Source organism: Condylura cristata, unplaced genomic scaffold (assembly GCF_000260355.1).
Source record: "Condylura cristata isolate star-nosed mole 26May11 unplaced genomic scaffold, ConCri1.0 scaffold00010, whole genome shotgun sequence".
In the NCBI taxonomy this organism is placed as follows: Eukaryota; Metazoa; Chordata; class Mammalia; order Eulipotyphla; family Talpidae; genus Condylura; species Condylura cristata.
The window spans coordinates 29,663,027-29,686,157 of NW_004567111.1; the positions used below are offsets into that span (position 1 = coordinate 29,663,027).

Genomic DNA, 23,131 nt, shown 5'->3' on the forward strand with positions numbered 1-23,131 from the left:
GTTGTTTTTGAAAGCCTCACAAGTCATAGGCCCAAACCATGTGTGTATGTATCTATACGCACACACTCATAGACACATATATACTTATTTATCTAAAGGTATGTTTACCTTATTTATTGTCCTAGGCTTTGTGAATCACCAAATTGTATTTCTACAAAGGTGGTTTTCCTGTAATTGAGGAGAACAGTGGTGATGTACATACAGTACTCTGATTATGTCAGTGAGTTTATGGTATAGAGGTGCTTTGGTCAAAATGAAATACTTATTTAAAACATAATAATCTTTAAAGCAAGAAATTTTTAACATTTACAAAGATGCTTTTTAGTGGTTTGGGAAATTCTCTAAATAGTTTTCCAACATTTTGATTAACTTCTTCAGTAATCTTTCTTCATGTAGAGCTGAGTCTTCCCTCCTCCAGTCAGAGTACCAATGGCCTATCCCATCTTTGCTCTTTATTTTATAATTAACTTTATGAATCTTGAATGATTTTGTGTATGGTATTAGTCTTGTATTTATGATTAGAATATAAAAAGTATAAAGTATTTGTGATAGCATTATTGTGATATTCCAGACAAGAACAATAAATATAGAATTAAATTTTTATCACCTTTTCAGTTGGGTGGAAAGCTTTGGACATGAAGGCCTTGGATTATTGCTAAACATTTTGGAAAGACTGATTCATGGGAAAAGGTAAGTATTGCTAATAATTACATTCAGTCAAGCTACATTTGCATGTTCAATTATAATTTTAACATTGATGTTTTATGCCAATGCAGTCAAGAAAAAATAGTAAAGAAGAACCAACATAAAGTCATACAATGTCTAAAGGCCTTGATGAATACACAGGTATGTAAATATGTAATTGTATTCATGCTTCTCCAGTTCATGTAGCATTCTTGAGAACAAGAGCTGTATAATACAGAATTTGCACTGAAGTGATGCATTGCTTTGGAATGGTGTTTAGTACCTGATGAAAAAAATGAATTGTATTGATTTTTAAAATTCTGTATCAAAGTAACAGAAGAAACTTGGGGACGGAAGGGGCCCTTTTCCTGCTCTACAACTATTTCTTTTTCTCCTGTCTCCCTTCGTTGTTTGTTAATTTTCAAAAGTATCTCATAAATCACCTTTGAAATCATACTTGAATGTTACTTGTCTGCTGTGATACTTAATACCTAGGAATTAAGCTGGCATGGCTTAATTTTTGTAGTCTAGATATTTAACTCCATAATGAAATTAACGAAAACATATATAAAAGGCCCTAAATGGAACAGTGAGACTTAATACCTGTAATACTGAGAGTAAATATAATATGTAAACAAGCAGCTTGCATATTTAAAGAGGCCAGATTAGCAGAGAGTAATACTGGCACTAGGTTTCTCTGACACCGTTTCCTTCTTTGTATACTGTCATTTACGGAAAATAGCTCAATCCTGTGCCATATATTCAGCTTTAGTCCCAGAACTTGTTTACCGAATCATGTTTGCAGTAATGATACGTGTTTAGTTGTTGTAAGACAGTAGGCAAGGACATTTACCTGTGGTGATGTGATTTGTGTTTTGTAGCAGAATTATCTGTATATTTTGTTAATTTTTAGTGTTGTTGCCTTTATTTTCAGGGTTAAACCTTTCACTGACTGTATGTGGAAGTACTGGTGCTTAAGTAATGAACATTTCTTTTTACTAAATGTAGCAAAATTAGTATGTCTAATTATTTTTACCTTATCAATCTAATGTATTTTTACTGATTTAATGTATTTTCCAGAACTACTTTTTCTATTTTTGACCATGGATACATTTTTTTCTCCCAATCACATATGATTTTCAAGGATGATCATGCGTCCTTTCTTTATGGACTCACTGTCCTATGATAGTTATTTTTTAGATACATGAAGTAGACTTCTGTAGACTCCTGTAAGTGGTAGGTGAAAAAGAGAAAAAACAAATAGGAGAGGCCCTAACACACAGAGGCATAGCATTCTTTTACTGAGAATGTCAGAATTGGAAAACTTCACTGGTGATGGACTGAGAGTAGAGGAAGACCGAGAACTTTTTTTTTTTTTTCCCCAAACTAAGCAGACATGTGGATCTTTAATTTGAGAAGACTTTTTGGAAGAAAGTGAAAGTGAGGATGAGAAGTTGATATAGTTAATAGGGGCTTCATTTTGATTTGTGAAATTTTTGTGTTGCTTTGAGGTGGGCATCCACTGTGAAATTGCTTTACTCCTAATTGTCCCCTTACCCATGTTAATCTGCTACTGACATTAACTCACTTTGGGCAGTTGTCTGGCACCAGTATTTTGAAAGTATTAGCCCTCCAATGCAGACATATAACTTAACCTGTCACTGCCCAGTATATTTTAAGCTGCCTGAAATTCCATTTATTAGGTAACAATGAGCCTCATATAGAATGCAAATGGAATGTGACATTGATCCTTAGTTTAGAACACATGTGTTTTCATGTGCTTCAGAGTGGGACCTTGACATTCAGTAGAGAGACATCCTAGACCTTCCAGAATTTGTCACCACCTCTCTAACCTCATAATAGCTTTTATTTAATGTACTTTTAAATGCCAATACTGGTGAGTTGACTGTTTCATGGAAAATCAGCATTTTTGTTCTGTTTAGTAATTAAATGGGAGTAAGTTTATACAAGTCGGGGGCCATTGTTTGTAGTTCTAGATGCTGAGTAGTGCTATGTCCTCATTTTAGTTTTAAAACGCATATTACACATTTTTATGTTAGCAAAATTACAGACTTCTCTTATGTTGGGCAAAACCAGGAAATCAGAGGTTGTTCCTGCTCTACTTTTCACACATGATGGTTTAGGGGGAGAGGCCTTAATAAAGAGAGTTGAAGGAAGTCAGTTTGAATGACATTCAGAGACTGAAATACCCTGGTTCCAGAGTGCAGGTACTGTGGACAGTCATTGGTAGGCAATGAAGGGGAACTGTGGGAACAAAGTTTGACTCAATCATTAGGCTTACTAGGACAGAACCAGCCCTTTGGTACTTCTGATCAATGATTGACTGACTTTGATTTGCAACTGAGTGGTGCTTTACACTCTGACAATTCCCTGGAAGGATCATGGAGTTATGTTGTGGTCTCTGGTTTATGCCTGTTTTTCTACTCTTTGTTTCTAGTTGTCAATAGCCCTCAGCATTACAAAAGTGAACATATCTTGGCTGTTTTTCTGTCTTTTCTGAAACTTTCCTCCCAAAAAGGCATAGAAGTCGCTCCAAAAATTGCATGTCCTGGGGCCTTTGGCCTTTCTCCGTCCTTTGCACTCATTTTCTTCTGGAAGCGGTTTAAAGCACATGCAGTGTTTCAGCACAGTATAAAGTCTTCTTTATATGAGTGCCATGGACAAGACAGGAAGGTTGTGAGAATTTTATAGCGTTCAAAGCATTTGGGTCTAATCTTGTTACAGATTTAACTTTGACACTTATGTCTAATGTTAATTTTGAGTTAAGCTATAGTTCATAGATCTGTAAATGGGATTAAGGTCTTCTTTAGTGCTTACTGGTAATTCTAATCAATCTATTTCGAATGCTTTTGAAGGTTCCTCTGGGATGCATAGTAGATAGATAGTACCATTTTATTGCTTCTTGTCATCTTCTGTTATTTGACAATTACCTTCCTTAGATGGTAAGTGGGCTCTAAGAAATGTATATATCCTTCAATCAAAAAGCTAAGTCATTAACATGACTCCTTTTTAATAGGATGTGACATTTTAGAAGTAGCAGACAAATTGTTCTTATCCAATAATCATACCGCTTATAGCATGTGTTCATACTGCAATATCCTTACACAATAAAGTGTCATTGGGATCAGAATACATACACTTCATGCTATTGTATGCATGCTGTCTACCCAAATTATACTTCAGCTTTTGTCCATTTATGAATTGTGACTATCTAGGCTTGTACTTTGTAATATGCTTGCCACTTGTGGCTAATGAGAAATTAAAATGTGGCTAGTCTGAATTATAGTCTGTAAATTTAAAATGCACAATGGATGTTGCAGACTTCAGAAGGAAAATAAAACTAACTTATCTTACTAGTCGATGTTGTACTTTAATCTGTGCTGAAAATGGTATATTGGTTTAATTTCATGAAAATTAGTTTTACTTTTTTTAAAAAATAAATTTTCAGTGTACATATGGTTTCCATTATATTTCTGTGGGATAATGCTGATGTATACATTACTTTGGTAGCACCTCTCTTAGTAACCTTTTTTCCTCAGGTAAGCTTGTCAAGGCTTCAGTGTCTGCATCAACATCTGACTATTTTCTCTGTTCCTGTTGAGAGATTTCTATGTCATTCTTTCCTTCTTTGCCTTTCTTTAATGGAACTATTGAAATAACCCTCAGTCACACTGTGCCAGAATCACAGTTGAGAAGTTATTAATACTGCTATAAATTTTTTAGTGTGGTATTTTCTTATCTCTTGCCTTCCTAAGGGTAAACATGTATTTATCTTTTTGTATAACTGTCTTTTCTTTAAGTTAGTTTTCTCAATCGACTCCTGGCTTTTTATTTCCCACACGTTGTAGTATGGATTGGAAAGAATTATGAGTGAAGAGAGAAGTCTTTCTTTACTGGCCAAAGCCATCGATCCTGAGCACCCACATGTGATGACCGATGTGGTTAAACTCCTCTCTGCAGTGTGCATTGTAGGGGAAGAAAGCATGTAAGTCCTTTTCGCTAATTATGTAAACCTTTTATACAGTTTGTTTCATTTAATGTTTTCATCATCTGTTTTATTTTAGACTAGATTTTACTTTAAATAAATACAATACACTTAAGTAGCTCATACCTACTGACTAAAAAGAAATTATATAGTAGTAGTACTTAGTAGTCGTCAACTAACATATCTCTAGAAGACTAGTTTCATATTTTAAACTGTTCTGAAATCAACTCTATTAAACAGCTTTAAATGAGAACTTGAAAAATATTCAAATGGTATGGAAAGTGATACATGTAATAAACAGGACTTTATTGATTGAGGTTCCATAATTTTTGACTGTAAAGTATACATTAAAGCTTTAAATTTTAATGACATTTTTCCCTACTAGTTTGTGCTATAACTAAAAGACCATTACATATATGTTAAGTACAAAGGTAAAAAGACAGTCTTTTCTTTCTTTTTTTTTTTTAAAGAAAATTAGCTTCTAATTATAAGAGTCTCTTAAAAATTAAATTGTCGCTAAAACGGATAAAATGTGTTACCTAAAAAGTGAAATAAACCCATCAGTATGCATATCTAATATATTTTCTGTATCCTAAGATAATTTACAAAGAAATTGCATGTGACACAAATATACTAAATAATAAAATTGAATACGAATAAACATATTAAAACTGTACAACCAAAAGAGCAAACAGAAACCACCCTCTCAAGGAAGGGTAGGCGGACTTCTGACTACAGTGGAATTCTGCACTTACATGAAAGTCGTCCTGTGGTGATCCTGCTGGCTTGGGACCTGTGGGGCTCAGCTGCTCATGTTGCCTCACTGGTGGAGTGAGCCGGCAGCACTGTCACTGGCTCTGCCATCTTGGAGCCAGTACTGATGGCCATGCTGCACCCTAGTGCCATCCAGCAACAGAGCCTGGTACAGCTTCAGCACTTTGCCTTTTCCATTTCAAAAGCCCACATTAATTGCACTGTAGAAATCAAAGTCAGTTTCATGCTGATGCACAAGATACTTCCTATGCTGCACCCCCTTCTCCCTTTCTTTCTTCGCTCTGCTTTCTTCTTTCTCTTACTTCCTATTCCTTCTCTTTTTGTCCTCTTTTCCTTCCCTATCTGTTTCTCTCCTTTTATTTCCTGCCTCTCCCTTTCATTTACCATTTTTCTTTATTTCTTCTCTTTTTTGTTTCTTCTTCACTTCCATATTTTTACTTTTTTCTTGATTTCAGAGTAGGTATCAAAATGATATAAATAATGCTAGAACTACATGTTTATGTACCCAGACTGTGAGCTGCTGTGATACCCAAGTTAACACAATCTTCTTTAAAGGAAGAACAAATATTTTTCTTGTGTAGTTTGTACTTGGCAATAATGCCTTACTAGTACATATATTTTCCTATCAGAACTTCATTTATTTACATGTATCCAACTTTGGAGTTGAGAGAAAGTACAATGTTGTAACTGAGAGCATTTATATAGTGCTCATTACATAGACTGACTGGTTTCAGATGATTGTTCTGCTGTTTAGTTTAAGTGAGACTTTGGGCAAGTTGTTTAAACTTTTTCTAATATATAAGGTGGGATGGTAATAATAGCACTAACCTCATAGAATTACAGAAAAAACTAACATTTATATACTTTATTAACACTTATAAATGATTCACATTGTTTCTGATGTGCAGTAAGGATAGTATAATGCTGATAAATAAACATCATCCTAGGGTTATGAGGAATAGGTGAAGCACATACATGCTTAGAAAACTGATATGTACTATATACTCTGTAAACTACATTTAATATGTTATCTGTAGCTTAGTATTGGCTGGAATTTAGTAATCATTAGTGGTATTATGGCATTTGAGTTATCTGTTTACAAATTCATTAATTAATGGATTAAAAATTTCCAATAGCCTTGAAGAAGTTTTAGAAGCCTTAACGTCAGCTGGAGAAGAAAGAAAAATTGACAGATTTTCTTCTATTGTGGAAGGTCTTCGGCACAATTCAGTACAATTGCAAGTAGGTTTCAAGTATATCAGACTTACTGTTTGTGACTGTTTTCTGATTGGCTTACATTTAACACTGTAGCATGCAATCAGGCATGCCATTGAATATCTTATGGTATCACCTTTAATGTATAGAATTCTAATTTATACCATATTACAATTTATCTTTAGGTATCACTTGGTGTATATGATTATTTCTAAGAAATCGTCTTAGAAATTAACCTAATAGATTTCTCTGTAAAATAGTCTCAGTTCCAAGGATTGTTTGTTCTAAGTGTCAGTTGATAATTCTAATTTTTAAGAAGTTTTGGCAACTAAATGAGTTATGGTTTCTCGTGTAAATTTTTGTATATGAAAAGTTGAAAGCTTAAATGCATAATAGTGAGACTCAAGTTACATCAATGGAGATTTTTAGAGATATTTAAATGCTTTCCAAAAGTTCATTTAGATTTAGACATTATAACACAGAAGTTACATAAGTCATTTAATTTCTCCTTTTATTAAATAGTTTTATTGTTACATTATTGTTAAAATGACTAATAATAAAACCTGAATGTCTCAATAAAATAATGATACTGACTTCCACCTCCAAATTTTTTTTTTTTAAGATTTATTTATTCGTACAGAGCTGGGGTACAGGCCAGAGATGCGGAGGGTGAGAGGATTCACCAAAGACAGAGTGAGGTGCAGAACAGGCAGATCGTCGAAGTACACTGCTGAGGGGAGCAGCGGGCGGGTCAGGAGAGGTCTGCCTCGCCATGTGGATCTCCTCCAGGGCAGGCGGGGATCGAATTTATGTGGAACAGACTTAAGCCCCCTTGTGCTGTGCTTTAACCTGCTGCGCCAACAGGGAGGTCCCTCTACCTCCAAATTTTTAAATAATTTTTTTGGTTAGGTGTGACCTTGTTATTGGGCTCTTTTTAAGATCCCCAGTGGTTCTACTGTGCAGCTGCTTTGGAAACAAGATGATTATTAGTGTGAAGTTAAGCTGGAGTCACTTATTAGTAAAAATTTCTGGTTTTTATATTTTATTTATTTTTTAAGTTCTATGTAGGTTTGGCATTTTATTCCTTGTTTTGGTAGAAATAGAAAATATAAATCTTATTGTAAATTAAAAGAAATTAACAGTATGTGATGAAAAATCAAAATGCTAGGCACTTTCAGATTAATTTCTTGTGACTTTTCTGATAATGGTGTTTGTGTCTATGACCTTTTTGGTATTAGTGTGTATGGATGGCTAGTGAGGGAGTCCTATTGTGATCTGTTTCTCTGGCTAGTGGATAGACTTGAAGAGCTCCACGCCTAATTGCTAGAGCTTTTGGTAAAGAACTCCACCTTACTCACTTGTGCAGGTCAAAGTGCTAAAGTGTGATTGGAAATGTGCCAAGTACCTCTGACACACTGCGTGTGCCAATCTTTAAAAAAAAAAAAAGAGGAATGAAGATTATGGAATACTTTCTGCTTCTTCACTCCCTGCTTTGCTTGCTAGGACATACCCCTTCCATCCCCTTTTTATAGAGAAATGATTGATAGAGATATCACTATATCGTATGATGTATGACACAATATGACATATCCTCTATATCACTGTAGAAGTTTAAGGTGTACAATTTGATAGTTTGATTTACATATAATGTGAAATAATTACCATAAGTGGTTCAACCTAACATCCATTTTTTCATATTAATAAAATAAGAAGAAAAAAAAGATACTTTTTTAAGAATACTTTTTTTCTAATGATGATAACTTTTAGGATTTTCCTATGTTAAATATGGTATCAGTAGCAGTAGTCATCATTTGTTCATTATGTTCTTCTTACCTTACAGTTGGAAGCTTGTACCTTCAATTTATACCCCAATATCTTCATTTCCCTTCTCGTCCTTCCTCATCTCATCCCAGCTTTTGTATTTTTCATAAGACTAATAAAGAGTAAACCTGAAAGAAACTGTGGCTAATTATTTCATGAGCTTTCCTTGAGTATATGTTACCATTTACTTTTGTCATATTTGTACAAACGTAAGTAGATTGTTGGATTAATTTTGGTGATTTGTGTAGCATATTAGATATTATGCCTAATTTTTAAATTTTATTATTGAAATGTAATGGTCCCATGCAAACATTATCCTCTAATTATAGGTAAAGTGCTTATATGTACATTTTGTGTCTTATCATACATATGTTATAAGGATAAGAGGTGCATTGTTTTGTTATGGAAGCAATAGTTAGACTTGTGAATTTAAATCTTTGTTTGTGTGTCCTAGCTTTGTAACTTTGGATTAAGTCCCCAAATCTCTCTTTTGTCTCATTCTTCTATGTTGTATAATGGGCATAATATTAGTACCTACCTGTCAGTACAGAAATTATAACGGATAAAGGGTTTAAATGTTTAGAGTAGTGCCTAGTCTATTAATGTAAGTGTTCAATAAATGCTAGTCCTAAAAAAGTTGTATTTATAATTAAAAGATAAGTGGAGAATGGAAATTGATGATAGTGTTTATTTCTTTTCATAAACATGACTATTGTTTATATTAAAATTGGCACTTGACTCAACAAACTAGCAATTACATTCTTGAACCTGAAGAATAAAAACTTATCTTCAGGCAAAAACTGATAGGCAACTTTTATAGCAAAGTTTTTTATTTTGTCATAGCCCCCAAATGGAAACAAGTCAGATGCCATTTAACAAGTGAATGGTTTAACTGTGATACACTGAAACCATAGTGTATTTCCTAGCACCAACAAAGAATGAACTGTTAATAAGTACATCAACATATGGTACTCTCCAGAGAATAATTCTGATTTCAAAATATTAATCTTGGGATTATTCATTGCAAGATACATTTAAAGTAGATAATTAGACCTTTTATATTTCAGTTGATTACCAATTGAAATGGTTGGCAAGTTACATTAATAAATAATTCTTTGGAGGCCTCCCTGGTGGCACAGAGGTTAAAGTCTCAGCTCTGGCAATCTATTGCCAGCCACTGCAGCGTGAGTGCAGTATCTAGTCAGGGCCTGACCCACATACTGCAGCAGACCTCTCCTGACTTGCCTCCTGCTCCCCTTAGCAGTGCGTTTCAGTGGATCTACCTGTTGTGCTCTCCACTCAATCTCTGGTGAACCCTTTACCTTCCCCACTCCGTACCACTGGCCTACACCCCTCAAGTCTTGTATAAATAAATACATAAAAATAAATATTTGAAAAAAAGCACATACACAATTCCTTGGTAAGATTACTCTGTGTACAGTTACTCTGATATTACTGAAGATATGTTATAAAAAAAGGGTTTTTAGACTTATAATAAATTTCTGTTTAGTTTGTAAATGTGAAATTCTCTGAAAGACAATTATTATTTAAAATTTGGAGTTAAGATTATAGTTTCTATAGAAGATGCTAAGGTGAAGAATTTAAAAAATTAAAGATTTGATGCAAGTTTAAAATGATTTACTCAGACAAATTTTTAATTTAATTTTTGAAATTAATTTTTTAAATGTTTTTGGGAAGATTTCTTCCTGTATTTTTATTTTATTTTCTTAAAACACTTAGTTATGCATACAGGAACTGGGATTCCTGGGGCTCACGTAGGTTGAGTTCATGAGGGTTGAGTTGAATCACCAGAGACAGAGTAAGGAACAGAACAGGCAGATCAACAAAAATACACTGATGAGTGGAACAGAGCGTGAGTAAAGAGGTCTGGTGTGCCATTTGGGTCACCTCCCTGGCCAGCGATCAAGCTGCCCTGCAGTGGCCACAGACAGCTTCATAGTGCTGCATTTTAGCCTCCTGTGCCACCAAGGAGGGCCGGAAATTAGTTTATTCAGATAAAATCTTACATCTCATAACATCACCATTTAAAGTGTATTTTAAGTGTTTCTTTATATATACATTGTAATCTTCACCAGTAGCAGTTTTAGAATATTTTTATCAGGCCCAAAAGATACTTTTAATTCCTTAGTTGCCACCTCACAATACTCCCATTCTTCTTAGCTCCAGGCAACTGCTATTTATGCTAGTTCCATAGAATCCCATAAAAGAACTCAGGCCTATGTGTTCTTTTGTGACTGGCTTCTTTCACTTAGCTTATTTCCAAGGTTCATCCATATTGTCGCATATATTAGGAGTTCATTTTTTTTGGGGGGGAGAAATAATATATCTAAATAATAATTTGTTGCATAGTTATACCCCATAATGTTTATTAGTTGTCACTTGGTGGAGATTGGATTTTACCTACTTTTTGGCTATCATGAATGATGCTGCTCTCTGAGTATTTGTGGCGATTTCTTTGTTAAGAGCTGTTTATTGGCTATATTTAGTGTTGAAGGAACAAGAGTGGAGAGGAGGGGTCTCGCAGCAATTTCTTCCTTTGTTGTAAAATTCATGTTTGATTCACTTCTTAGGATATTTTTTATCAAGATATATAGGTGACTATTAGTAATTGCCTTCCTGAAACATTACTTTAGTTGCAAGTGTATATTTTATGTTTTTAGCATTATGTTATGCTGTCTCATGAACAGTAAATTTTACTACTAATGTTTTAATTTTCATTGAGGAGTGAAAGGTCTTTTTAGTATATTTAGTTATTTCTCATTTTCTGATAAGATCAGGTTAAATATATGTACATTTGATTAAGGATACACAATGGGAAGAATTAGTAAATCTCCTATTTTCCTAACAAATCCCTTTTCCTAACAGTTTTGTTACAGGTTTTTACTTTTTAATAAAGAAGTTCTAATTATTACTTGGCACAATGTGTGAAATAGTGGCAGGTGGAAAGTTTCACTTAAGAGTGAAGGTACCATTTTTCAGATAATCATGGGGGTTGGGGGTTATGAGAGACTAAGTAAAATATCTTTCAGGATTGCTGATTATATTCCATTTCCTTTAAAATGCTCAAGAAAAACTTGAGTAATACCCTAAAATACTTTCCACTTGGGAGTTTCTGAATTTTCTACAAGTAAAGTATATTTTAGTGCTAGCTGGTTATCAATTTTCCCATAAAACTATTGCTCTAAGTGCCTATTTTATTCCATTAGTTATATAATTTGCATTTATTAAAATTACTAGTTATGAGTGATATTAGCAAATCACCAAATTAACAATAAAATTTGTTTATCACTGAATAAATTGTTTGCCTTTTAAATTGGAGAAAATGAGAGAAAATAAAATTTAAAAAATCCTCATTGCTTTTTTTATTGCAAAGTATATTTATATAAAGCAATTTTAAATGGAGGATTGTTAGATTTTCTTGAGGTTAATAATAATAATGAAGATAATTTGACTACTTATGATTATGGTAAAATTGAACAGATTTTCACATTCCCAACACCATATTGGGTAGTAAAAAAGTGAAGGTAACTTGAAAATGTTTCCAGGCCTTAGAGTCACTATTGTGAAAGAAAGTACAAATAAATATCAGACTTAAAATACGTGTTGATTACTTTTATTAAGTATGTCAGACAGAGATCTTCAACTTTAAGGTAGTACTTGCTGGGTAATTTAAGCAGAGTTTTATTTTGAGGTGTTAAAAAATTTCTGGCAGGCCTAGGAAACTGACTAGATAGTATACAGCCAGAAGTAATACAAAATGGCCACATCATACCCAGGGATTTTCTAGTGGAAACATTATATCTTACCCTGGTCAGCACTGAAGTCATTAAGAACAGATAGTTGAGTTTTTACCACAGTGCCAAGCCCTCAGTCATAGGGCCCAGTCTTCACCTATGTGACTGTGTCCTCATGCCCACAAGGTGTTCAAAAGTAGAAGAGGGTTGGAATAAGGGAGGGTGAATCAGTTGTTACTATCCTACGATTTTACTTGTTTTCATTTCTCTTTTATTTTCTGAGTCTCCGCTCACCTCTGCTTAGAGCCATGCTTTGCTATAGTAACAGAAGCATTATGTTTTCTAACAGAGTTTGTTGAACCTTTGCTCATTGTTCAGGGGGCTGATTAAATTGTGGCTTTTGTTAGGCAATAAATTAAAATGTAAGAGTTTTAGAGTTTTGAGGCTAGATATTTGACTTTTCTTCTTGTATATATATATCTTCAGACTTGGGATAGTATGGTGTCTTCTCTTCGGTCCCTTAGGTCTCATGGCTGGGGTATGAAGGAGATTTTATGACACTTAGAAATAGGTACTTTAGTTTGCTACTATTGTATGAGCTCCTCAATCAGACACAGTTTCCCACAGCGATAACATTAGCTCAAGTATCTGCTTTGTATCTGATCCAATTTCCAGTTGCAGTTGGTTATGTTTTAGGAGAGAAATCCTGAGGTTAAGGGAGATAACATATGATGTAGATAGGGTGGCAATTACTTTTAATGATACAGGCTGTAATGAAGTCTATTCATTTCTCATAAGGTATTTAATTAGGGCTACTGATCAGCAGGACTTCAAGCAGCATGTGAGGCCAAGCTGTAGTATTGACCTCTTCCATGCCTTCTAGGTCCCAGATATAGTTAGTTGAACAAATCCCATAAACTACTGGATTCTTCCTTAGAACACTATGAGGCTTTCAATTTTTTCTATTGATCATCTTTCCACTTAGCCTGAAGTTTCAGTAATTGCACAGACTGGCTGTTATTCTGCAAGGAGTAAATCTAGGACAATTCTTTCATCCCTAACAACCTTCATCCATGAGTTAAAACTGACTTGAGGCCCTTTCACGGCTGATGTAGTATCACTGATCACGTCACTAAAATCTGAGGTAGGTTTCTTACTATCTGGTCTAAATTCATGGCTGTCATCATAGAGATAACTGCCCAGAGGATGCATATACATAGTGATAAATAGTGATCACTTTTCCCTCTGGGAAGCTCCGCTGAATAACTAGAGAGTACATCAGAGATCTCCAGATTTGTCTGAGGGCCTTATGGTGTGCTGGTAATGTTTCCTTAGATCATTGAACATTTCTTAGAAACATTTGAATATCTCTTATATTCACCTCTAAGATACTAGGAAGGTGTTCCTGGAGAGGCAAGTTAATGCATGGCTTCCTTAAAAGATAGCCAGTCATGTTAGTGCATGTGTGCTTGTAGAAGAAAATTATTCACAGTTGGCCACTCCCATTTACAGTACTTTCAAAGTACCTCTCAGCTGGCTGATAAACTTGGATTTTTAGTTCAAGTATGATGGTGTCAATCCTTACTTTGGTAGAACTGTCTGATGTCAGGGCAGAGGAGGTAGTCTGTGCTATAGGAGATGGAATTTGAACTTATTTACAGAAACCCAGTCTTTTATAATGAACTGGGAATATTCCTACCATTTGCTTCAGAAAGGACATTATCTTTAGTATATTGAAGACAAAATATGCATGCACTTTGCTCATGAGGATTCACTTGATCTTCCAAGGTTTCTTGCTATATAGGTATCTTTGAAAGAACCATGCAAATGAAAACTCATCATTGCCTCAATTTGCAGTTTATGCAGAAATTTAGACCACCCAGAGAGAATTGTGTTGCAGCTGAGAACAGACAACTAAACATCATCTGGTCACCTTCCTTTCCTTCAAGCAGATGCTCCTATTACTGATCTTCATTCATTTTAACCTTGATGTAGATTGAATGGGATGAAGCCTTCATTAATATAGGCGTCAGAGAGCAAGCATGAACACAAGACACAATGTTGTGTCAGAGAACAGATGTGAATAAGGCAGAGATGGTGAATCTTTTGATGGTGATAATGTACTGTTCTGTTGTTTTTGATGCATTGTATGAACTGGTTCATTTTCTGAGCTTGATCACATAAAATATACTTCAGTTGTTTAATATCCCCTTGGTTTCTTTAAGTTAAATTTAGTGTATTCTATATACTGATGATTAACTAGAATTATATTGTGCTTCTGTGCCCCCCCCACATATTACCTAGTAAAAATAATTCAAATCTTAATTTCTTTATCCATATTTGAAATTCACAGCCATTGTTTTGTAGTTTTTTTCCTTTTTTTTTTTTTTGCATTTGGTGTGGTAATACCTATATAACAAAAATTTATCATTTGACTATCTTTTATTGTAGACTTCAGTGGCATTAAGCACATTCACCTTTTTGTGGAATCACCATATCTTTACACTTCTTAATATTTAGTGATAATGTTGATAAAGTGGGACAGGGTGATAGGTATATTTAAGAGTCAGCCAATAGGCAGGTTGGTATGCCCTTCTAGGATTGATAGGGTAGATTATTTGTCTGCAATGAAATATATTTTCCAAAGAAGCAAAAACCAGGGCTGCAGTCCAAGCCTCTGATAGCTTTGAAACTTACTCTAGGAGAACATTGGATTCCAAACCTATTCAGGTATCTATATGGACATGGTCTTAGTAAGTATTTCATGGTTACATATAAAAATGCAGAGAAGGTGTTCACATCTAGAGAACAAGAAAAATACGAAAGCATTCTATTAAATAAGAAATTTCCTTCATAGTACTTAAGAATCAGCCAATTTGAAAATTATATTCTTGCTGAAACTTGCTTCGGAAAACAAGGTCATGTTAATCAGGGTCCTCTGAGAAGCAAGAGATTACATATGAAAGGCCCTAGGAGAAATGCCTAGTAGGGGACCTGGAGAGAGCTGGGGAAAAGACTGAGAGGTCAAGCTCAATGTACATCTAATACCAGGTGAAGGAGAGTAGGAATGAAGAAAAATTGCCTGGAAATGTGTTAGGCTGACAGTTTTGTGAGGACTTGGTAAAGTGTTTGGAGAATTCTCAAATCAGATTCCCAGTGTTACACCTGTTTCAGTATTTGTTTTTAATACTGTATTTTTTCTTATTGACATGACATTCATTTACAACACTGTACATGATAAAGGTAAACCAGATCACACACCACCCATGCCCCCCTCCCTTAGTCCTTCACTTTAGGTCATTGGTCTCCCTTACCCCTTTTTCTACCCTTATCCTCACTCCTTCTTGCAGCCTCAATTTTGAGTGATATTTCTTAGGTTTGCTTTAGTTTGGTTTTGTCTATTCCACTTCTTTTTTGCCTCTACATTCCACATATGAGTGAAACTGCCTGGTGTTTGCCCTTCTCCACTTGGCTTATTTCATTTGCCATTATCGTCTCTACTTCCATTATATTGCTACAAATGGCCAGAGTTCATCTCTTTCTAATAGCTGAATGGTATTCCGTTGTGTAGGTACCACATCTTCTTAACCCACCCCTCTTCAATTGGCACTTAGGTTATTCCTATAACTTAGCTATTATAGATAGTACACCAGTGAACATAGGAATACGTATATCCTATTGAATTAGTGATTTTGTATTCTTTGAGTAAATACCTAGGAATGCAATTTGGTAGATCTTATGATACATCTATTTTTAATATTTTTGGAACCTCCATACTGTTTTCCAGAGGTTCCAGGCCAGTCTAACATTGTACTAGGGTTTTAGTATACTTCTTTGTTCAGACATTAACTGTGAATTGTGACTTGTACTTAAATGTGATAAATTTCAGGGGTGGAGGATGGGCAGCAGCTTGGTCTTTTGGTCATTTATTCTGTCAGCAATCAAAGGTTCAGAGCTACATTCTCATAGTTGCTAAAAGAATGGAAATTTTTCTTTCAAGAATCTCTTTAAGGGGCTTCTCTTGTGGGTTGGAGCACAGCCCTGCAAAGCTGGCTGCAGCAGCTTCATTGTGAGTTAGATCCCTGGCCACAGAGGTGACCCATGTGGCACTGCAGACTTCTCCTGTCTCATCTGCTGCTCCCCTCAGCAGCGTACTTTGTCGATCTGCCTGTTCTGCTCCTCACTCTATCTCTGGTGAATTCTCTCACTGTCCCGTACCTCTGGCCTGTACCCCAGTTCTGTATGCATAAATAAATCTTAAAAAAATCTCTTTAATCTCCATATTTCACTGAATACAGTTACACAGTAGGTCTTTGAAAATTTGATTGACTCTCATTTTCCACATCTTGGAAAACAGGAAAAAACCTGGTATTTTTAAATTTAAGATAATGAGAAAATTCCATTTAGATTGATTAGAGTCATTAAAGTATGAAAACAGAATAGAAAAAATTACCCTTGTTTGTGTTATAATTACTGTAATTTTTTGCCATTGGACAATAATCAAATAAAACATTGGATAGTTGCATGGAATAAACTACAGGTTAAAATGTCTTCTGTATTTAGTCTAATTAATTTACTTCTGTTTATTTTGTTCTCTTACATTCCATACATTTAAAAGGCACCCAGTCTTAATATTGCCCTCAACCAAATAAAGGCCTTTCTGTAGTAGAAAGTTACTATTAATAACTGATGTTATTTTCAATTTCACATAAATATTCTTAAATGTAACAAAGGACCGAATGAGGAGATAGAATAAAGTATTTTTAGGATCATTGTTGAAACATTCCAGAAGGATGAATAAAATCAATTTATTTTGATTCCTTTCTGGTTATCATCTTCATTGAGTTTTGCATAGGATTCACATGCCAATGTGCATCTCACCATTAAACTTGCTAAATGGACTGGTAAATCATGATGAACATTTTATTGTGTTTCTTTATTTTGATTATCAACTCATTGTTGTATGGAAAAACTGAAGTAGAAATTCATGGCTACCATTTTGTTTAGAATTTATTGACAATTTTTTTTGTCTACTTAATACATTTTCTGAGTCATGGTACAGATGATCAGAAAGACAAGATTAGCTGTTGTCTCAAAGATAACTTCAAAGTTTCATATTTAAATTGTTAGTTATTCATTGACTGCTGTATACTGGGTTATGCTACGTACTAGACTTACAAGAGATGAATGAAATATACCCCTGCCCTGAAGAAGCTTTTACTCAGGAATTATAAGTTAGCTCTTGTTTCATAGGAATATTGCAACACTAGCAGTTCCAACGAAATATATGGGAGGTTGTAGAAGAAATTAATGATGTGTCAGGGGAAATGTCTGAATAAACATTTTAAAATCCAAGTTTGTTTTTCAATATTCCTGTTAATATAAATTACAGCCTCATGAATCCTGCAATTCATTTCTTGAGTCTGTATGTTGTATGTGTAGTTACCTCAAGTTCTGACTGACTGTCATACTGTATCATTTGGAGAGCATTTAATTGAAAGTATAAATAAAATTACATAACTTTACATTTGGTAGTATACTTTATTTCTATGTTTACATAATAAACTTTAGTTTTCTGAATTAGTACATGTGAATTTTAAATTCTTTAGAGTTTATTTACACTGGAGGCAAAGTATTTCTTGGTAAGCATCATGTACTCATTTTAACTTTATAAATGTGAAACCTGATTGTGTAAAGAAAGACATAATTTCTGCTGTGGGGTTGGGAAGATGAATAGCAATGTAATATGTAACTTCCAGGTCTGGATAATAAGTAGTCACAGATTCAGGAGAAATTTTTATTTAAGTACTTTACTGGTACTTGTTTGTAAGATGAATTTAGTTATTGCAGTTAACAAATATGTTGGCTGAAGGGTGTATTCTTAAAGAATTCTTACTGTTGCTGTTAGAGATCATCTCAGTTCCCTCAGAATATCATAAAGAAAGTGTCTGTATGACAACTTGTTAAAAAAAAAAAAAAAAGCACTGTCAGGCATCATGTGTTGGTGTACCTCAAATTTAATGCTAGTTTGTAGTTTGTCCAAAAGCATCAGAGAGCTAAGGTCAACACTGGATATAATGTTTATTATTTCTCATATTTGTGGTAAGCAATAGTGATCGGGAGCAGTAAATTGTGTAACATTCTAGTTGAAGTTTAGGTGACATGTATTTACCTAAGAGGATCTATCACTTTATTTTCAAGGGCAGAAAGTGCTATTTGCTGATAAGCAGTACAGAGTCCAAGTCCTCTGTCTTGCTGTCAATCTTTTTCTACTTTTAATGATGTTCTTTAGATTATTTGGCTTGTTTCTCACAAGTCTTTAACAAGCTCTGTGCCTTATATTAAATAGGATTGAGACTGCTGTTAAGTTTATTTACTTTAGTATTCCTTTAGATGCCTCTATTGTCAAGCTTATGACATTGTTAGCACCCATCTCACTCTGTAATTATTTTGGCTGCCCATTTTCTCCTCATTGGTGGTGTGAACTTTGCCTGGTCAATGCTTGTAGTGCTTTTTCAGCCTGCTATTGCCCTTGAGAAATCCTCAACTGTTCTACACCCCAGATGGAGACATGCATATATGCATGCACAGGTCTCTCCAACCATAAGTTTTCTTAAAATAACTTTATAGATGTAATGTTGCTTGTGTTGGTAATTGGGATAAAAGTAACAAAATGAAGTTGCAGTATTTGCTTTCAGAATTACTTTATCTGTGTTCTTGGTCTAACACATCCAAAGATCTGACTTAACACAGAGTGTCTAAACCAAAGCTAATAAGTAGTAGTACTTCTAAAGTATGCAGTTACATTTGGAGGCAGGAGAATATTTTAGAGCTGATTTTAATTGTAAGTTTTGTTTCTTGATTTCATATGGTATTGAGAAAAAGTGAATATTTTTCTGCGTGGGACAACAACTCTTATCAAAACTGCGCTTTTGAAGTGACCAATTTATTGAACGGAGGTTAATTAGTTAGTCCCAATCATATTTGATGTGTTGGAGCATTTGACACAGAAGATTGTTTTCCCTGTCAAGATCCTTTGCCACTACATATAGAAGACCCTAACTTCCCTGCTTTTCTTCTGACTCATTGATAATTTTTTATTTGACTTTATTTCCCCAACCTACAAATCAAAATCTGTAAACACGATACTCCAACATCCTCTTTTCTTTTTGTCCTACTCTCTATGACTGCATCTAAAAACTTGGTTATTACATATTACTGGTTTTACTATTTCCTTCCTTCTACTGGATTTTGTTGTTTCAGTCTCTTGTTCTTTTAAGGCACAAGGTGGAAAATAAGATTATTTGAATTCTTGTTTCTTCTGTGGGCCTGTGTGTATCTAGTATTATTTTTGACCCTTTACTTTGAGCCAATGTTTATTTTGGACTTTAGCTTTGTTTCTTGGAAATAGCAGAAAGTCAGATTTTGTTTTTTATCCAACCAACCATTCTGTGCACTTGATAGGTTGAATCCATTTATATTGGATGGGTTATTTATGTGTGAAGATTTGCTGTTTTCATTTTTAATAGTTTTCTTATTATTTTTCCTTGTTCAAGTCTCTGTGTCTGTGTGTGTGTGAGAGAGCATGCATATTCTTCCATTTAAGGGTATTTCTTACCTTTTTTTTTTTTTTTTTTAATGAGTAGGTGCCTAGTGTCTGCAAACCCCTTCAGCTTCCATTTGCTTGAGAAGATCTTTATTTCTCCTTTATACTGAAAGAGATTCTTGACAGGCAGATTTTATCTATGTTGAATATGTCATTATATATTCTCCTTCCCTGTAGTCTTTTCTTTTTCTTTTAAAGATTTATTTATCCATACAGAATTGGGGTATAAGCCAGAGGCGCAGGGGTGGTGAGAGGGTTCACCAGTGACAGAGTAGGGAGCAGAACAGGGAAATCGACAAAGTACACTCCTGAGGGGAGCAGTGGGTGAGTCAGGAGAGATCTGCTGCGCCATGTGGATCACCTCCAGGGCTGGGTGTTGAACTCGGCACTGAAGCAGCTGTGGCTAGCTTGCAGTGCTGTGCTTTAACCCACACCGCCGTAAGGGAGGGCCCCATCATTGAATTTTAAAAGCTGGACTTGCCCTATTATCTAGATCTGTTTCTCTCCTAGCATTTTATATCTCATGTAATGGTATTGCCACCTTTGTGAGGTAGGAGGACTCTCCTATATTTTCTACCTCTGCCCTTAATGATCCAGTTATCAGGCTCTGTCAGATTTTCTTTTTTTTATTTATTAAAGTGTTCACATTTTCCTCATTGGTTACCAGAGTTACTTCTACAATAGATTTTATTGTATATATTACCTTCTATCATTGCCTTTATATCAAATCCTCTTTTCTCACCATTTGCAATTACGTCTGAATTTAATGACTTGGCACACAAACTGTGCTTTTCCTGACCCAGCTTTACCTTGCTTCCATTTTCTGTTCTTCCCTTTTCCTCCCTCCCAGACTCCTTAGAAAGTCTGAGCTCCTTATCATTCAACAAAAGGGTTTTGTCTTTGAACATTTTAATTCTGCTTAGACCATTCTAACCCTTCTTTTCCCTCCCACTGTTTTCTTAAGGAGTTGATATTGTTATTTAGTTGCCCTTGTTTTTATTTATGATTTCCTTAACTCTGGTAGCACATGATATATATATATATATATGTATGTATATATATGTATGTATGTATATGTATGTATATATATGTATGTATGTATGTATATATGTATGTATGTATATATATGTATGTATGTATACATACATGTATATATATATAGGACATACAGAACTGGACTACAGGCCAGAGGTGCAGGGGAAGTGAGAGGCTTCACCGAGACAGTGTGGGGAGCAGAACAGGCAGATCAATGAAGCACACTACTGAGGGGAGTAGTGGGTGGGTCAGGAAAGGTCTGCTGTGCCATGTGGCCATGTGGTCACCTCCTGGGGTGGGGCATCGAACTCATGTGGAAGTGGCTTTAGCTTCTTAGTGCTGCATTAACCTGCTGTGCCTGGGGGGGGGGAGGGGGGTATGGGGGGGCATTTGGGCATGTAGCATGTCCTCCAGATCCTTCTTTTGTATCTCTAGGAAATGAGGTTCATATGGCATTGATGCCCTATTGGCATCCAGATCTGCTGCTGTGCTATATTAGTTTGAGAAGTATGATGGAAAAGGTCTACCTATATCTCAATGTCTGTGTTGAAATTTCAAACCTTATGTTAAAACTCATACTTCATTATGGTAAAAATTCAAGGACTTTGAACCTTGTGTTTATAATCTGTTAGAAGCTTCTTACCTTCTTACCTTCTTATGGAATTTTCACCATAGGTAAACAATACATTTTGCTTTATCTTCTATATATTCAAAGAAATATGTTTATATAAAATCAATTTATTTAAAAAGTGATTGTTGGAAATAATAATGGCTACTTATCAGTAGAATTGGGAAAGAATTTTAAAGAAGTAACTGAAATTCATGTTCCTATTTTTCCTTAGATGGAGGAATGTTTCTTGGAAATAATTTGGATTGCCCATTGATCTTAATTTTATGTTACTGTGTTCGGTGAATACTTACTTTTAATTCAGTAGGTATTTGCTGCTAAGATTTATGTTGCTTATTTTTACTGCTTTTTTTTTAAGATTTATTTATTTATTCGTACAGAACTGGGGTACAGACCAGAGATGCGGAGGGTGAGAGGATTCACCAGAGACAGAGGGGAAGCAGAACAGGCAGATCGACGAAGTACACTGCTGAGGGGAGCAGCGGGCGGGTCAGGAGAGGTCTGCCGCGCCATGTGGTCACCTCCAGGGCAGGCGGGTATCGAACTCATGCGGAAGTGGCTTTAGTTTCTCAGTGCAGTGCTTTAACCCGCTGCGCCACCTGGGAGGGCCTTTACTGCTTTTTTTTTTAAATTCTTTGCATCCTTTCCAGAAGCCTTTGCCATCTTTTCCAAACTGAGACTGATTTAACTTCTCTGAATGTTACAGAAAGATCACTTATATGCTCTTTGAGATCTTTTAAAATTATACAGTATTGCTGAAAAAAGGAAAACGCTTGTGAGTACTTAGGTAATGGTGGCAAAGGAGTGGAAAGAAAGCATTTTAAACTTGACTTCTTGACATGAGGTGTTACAGCTGAGTGAATGCACTAGAAAAGCAGAATTGTCTTAAGTTTTTTTCTTCTTCTTTCATTAAAAAAATGTTTTCTTTTCCCTTTCATCTATTCTGGTACATTTTACCCCTACTTTAAACAACCTTCAGTTTTGACAGTAGTGGCATGCTATGGTCAGATTTTATTGTTTAGATATCAAATACAGCAATTATGATGTATTTCAGCCAGCAGGAACTGAGACCCCTGTTGATGTTTTAATCCAAAAAAAAAAAAGCATTTTAAATTCATATGGAACTTGCCTTAAGGAATGGAGAAAGGACAATTTAGGGAACAGCATGAGGTTAAACATATTGATCAGTAGACCTGTCTTTCTTGCCAGATTTAGTAGAATGTGGATTTAGAAAAATAACACTAACACCAACAAAGATACTTTTCTAGATACAATTTTAGTTGCTTCCATTCTTTGGTGTTTAGATGATGTTTCAGCCAGTGATTAATAAAAGGGAAAAGTTGAAAATAGTGATTTTTAATTTTTACAATTTTGGGTGTATACTAAAATCTCTAGTAAGCTATATTCTTTGTGACTTCTTATATTTTTATGCCTTCCTAATAAGTGTAACATACACTAATACTGAATTTTGCCAATATGTAAGAACACTTGTCTGGTAAATTTTCCAGTATTCATTGTGCATTATTCATAGTTACTAGTTACAGCAATCCCATTACCCAGATCAGTGATGTTGTTGGCCTTGAGATCATTGTGACTTTGGACTTATT

At 34.9% G+C, this 23,131-nt stretch overlaps 1 protein-coding gene across 4 annotated transcripts in view; it reads left to right on the plus strand.

Annotated features, from left to right (window-relative positions):
• Positions 1-23,131, plus strand: part of DIAPH3 (diaphanous-related formin 3) — a 442,990-nt gene that overhangs the window by 124,716 nt on the left and 295,143 nt on the right. For all 4 annotated transcript variants that reach the window (XM_004680109.2, XM_004680110.2, XM_004680111.2 and 1 more), the window contains 4 exons: positions 616-690; positions 777-846; positions 4,554-4,690; positions 6,601-6,706. In XM_004680109.2, the coding sequence (XP_004680166.1) occupies positions 616-690; positions 777-846; positions 4,554-4,690; positions 6,601-6,706 (388 nt within the window). The remainder of the gene's footprint in view (positions 1-615; positions 691-776; positions 847-4,553; positions 4,691-6,600; positions 6,707-23,131) is intronic.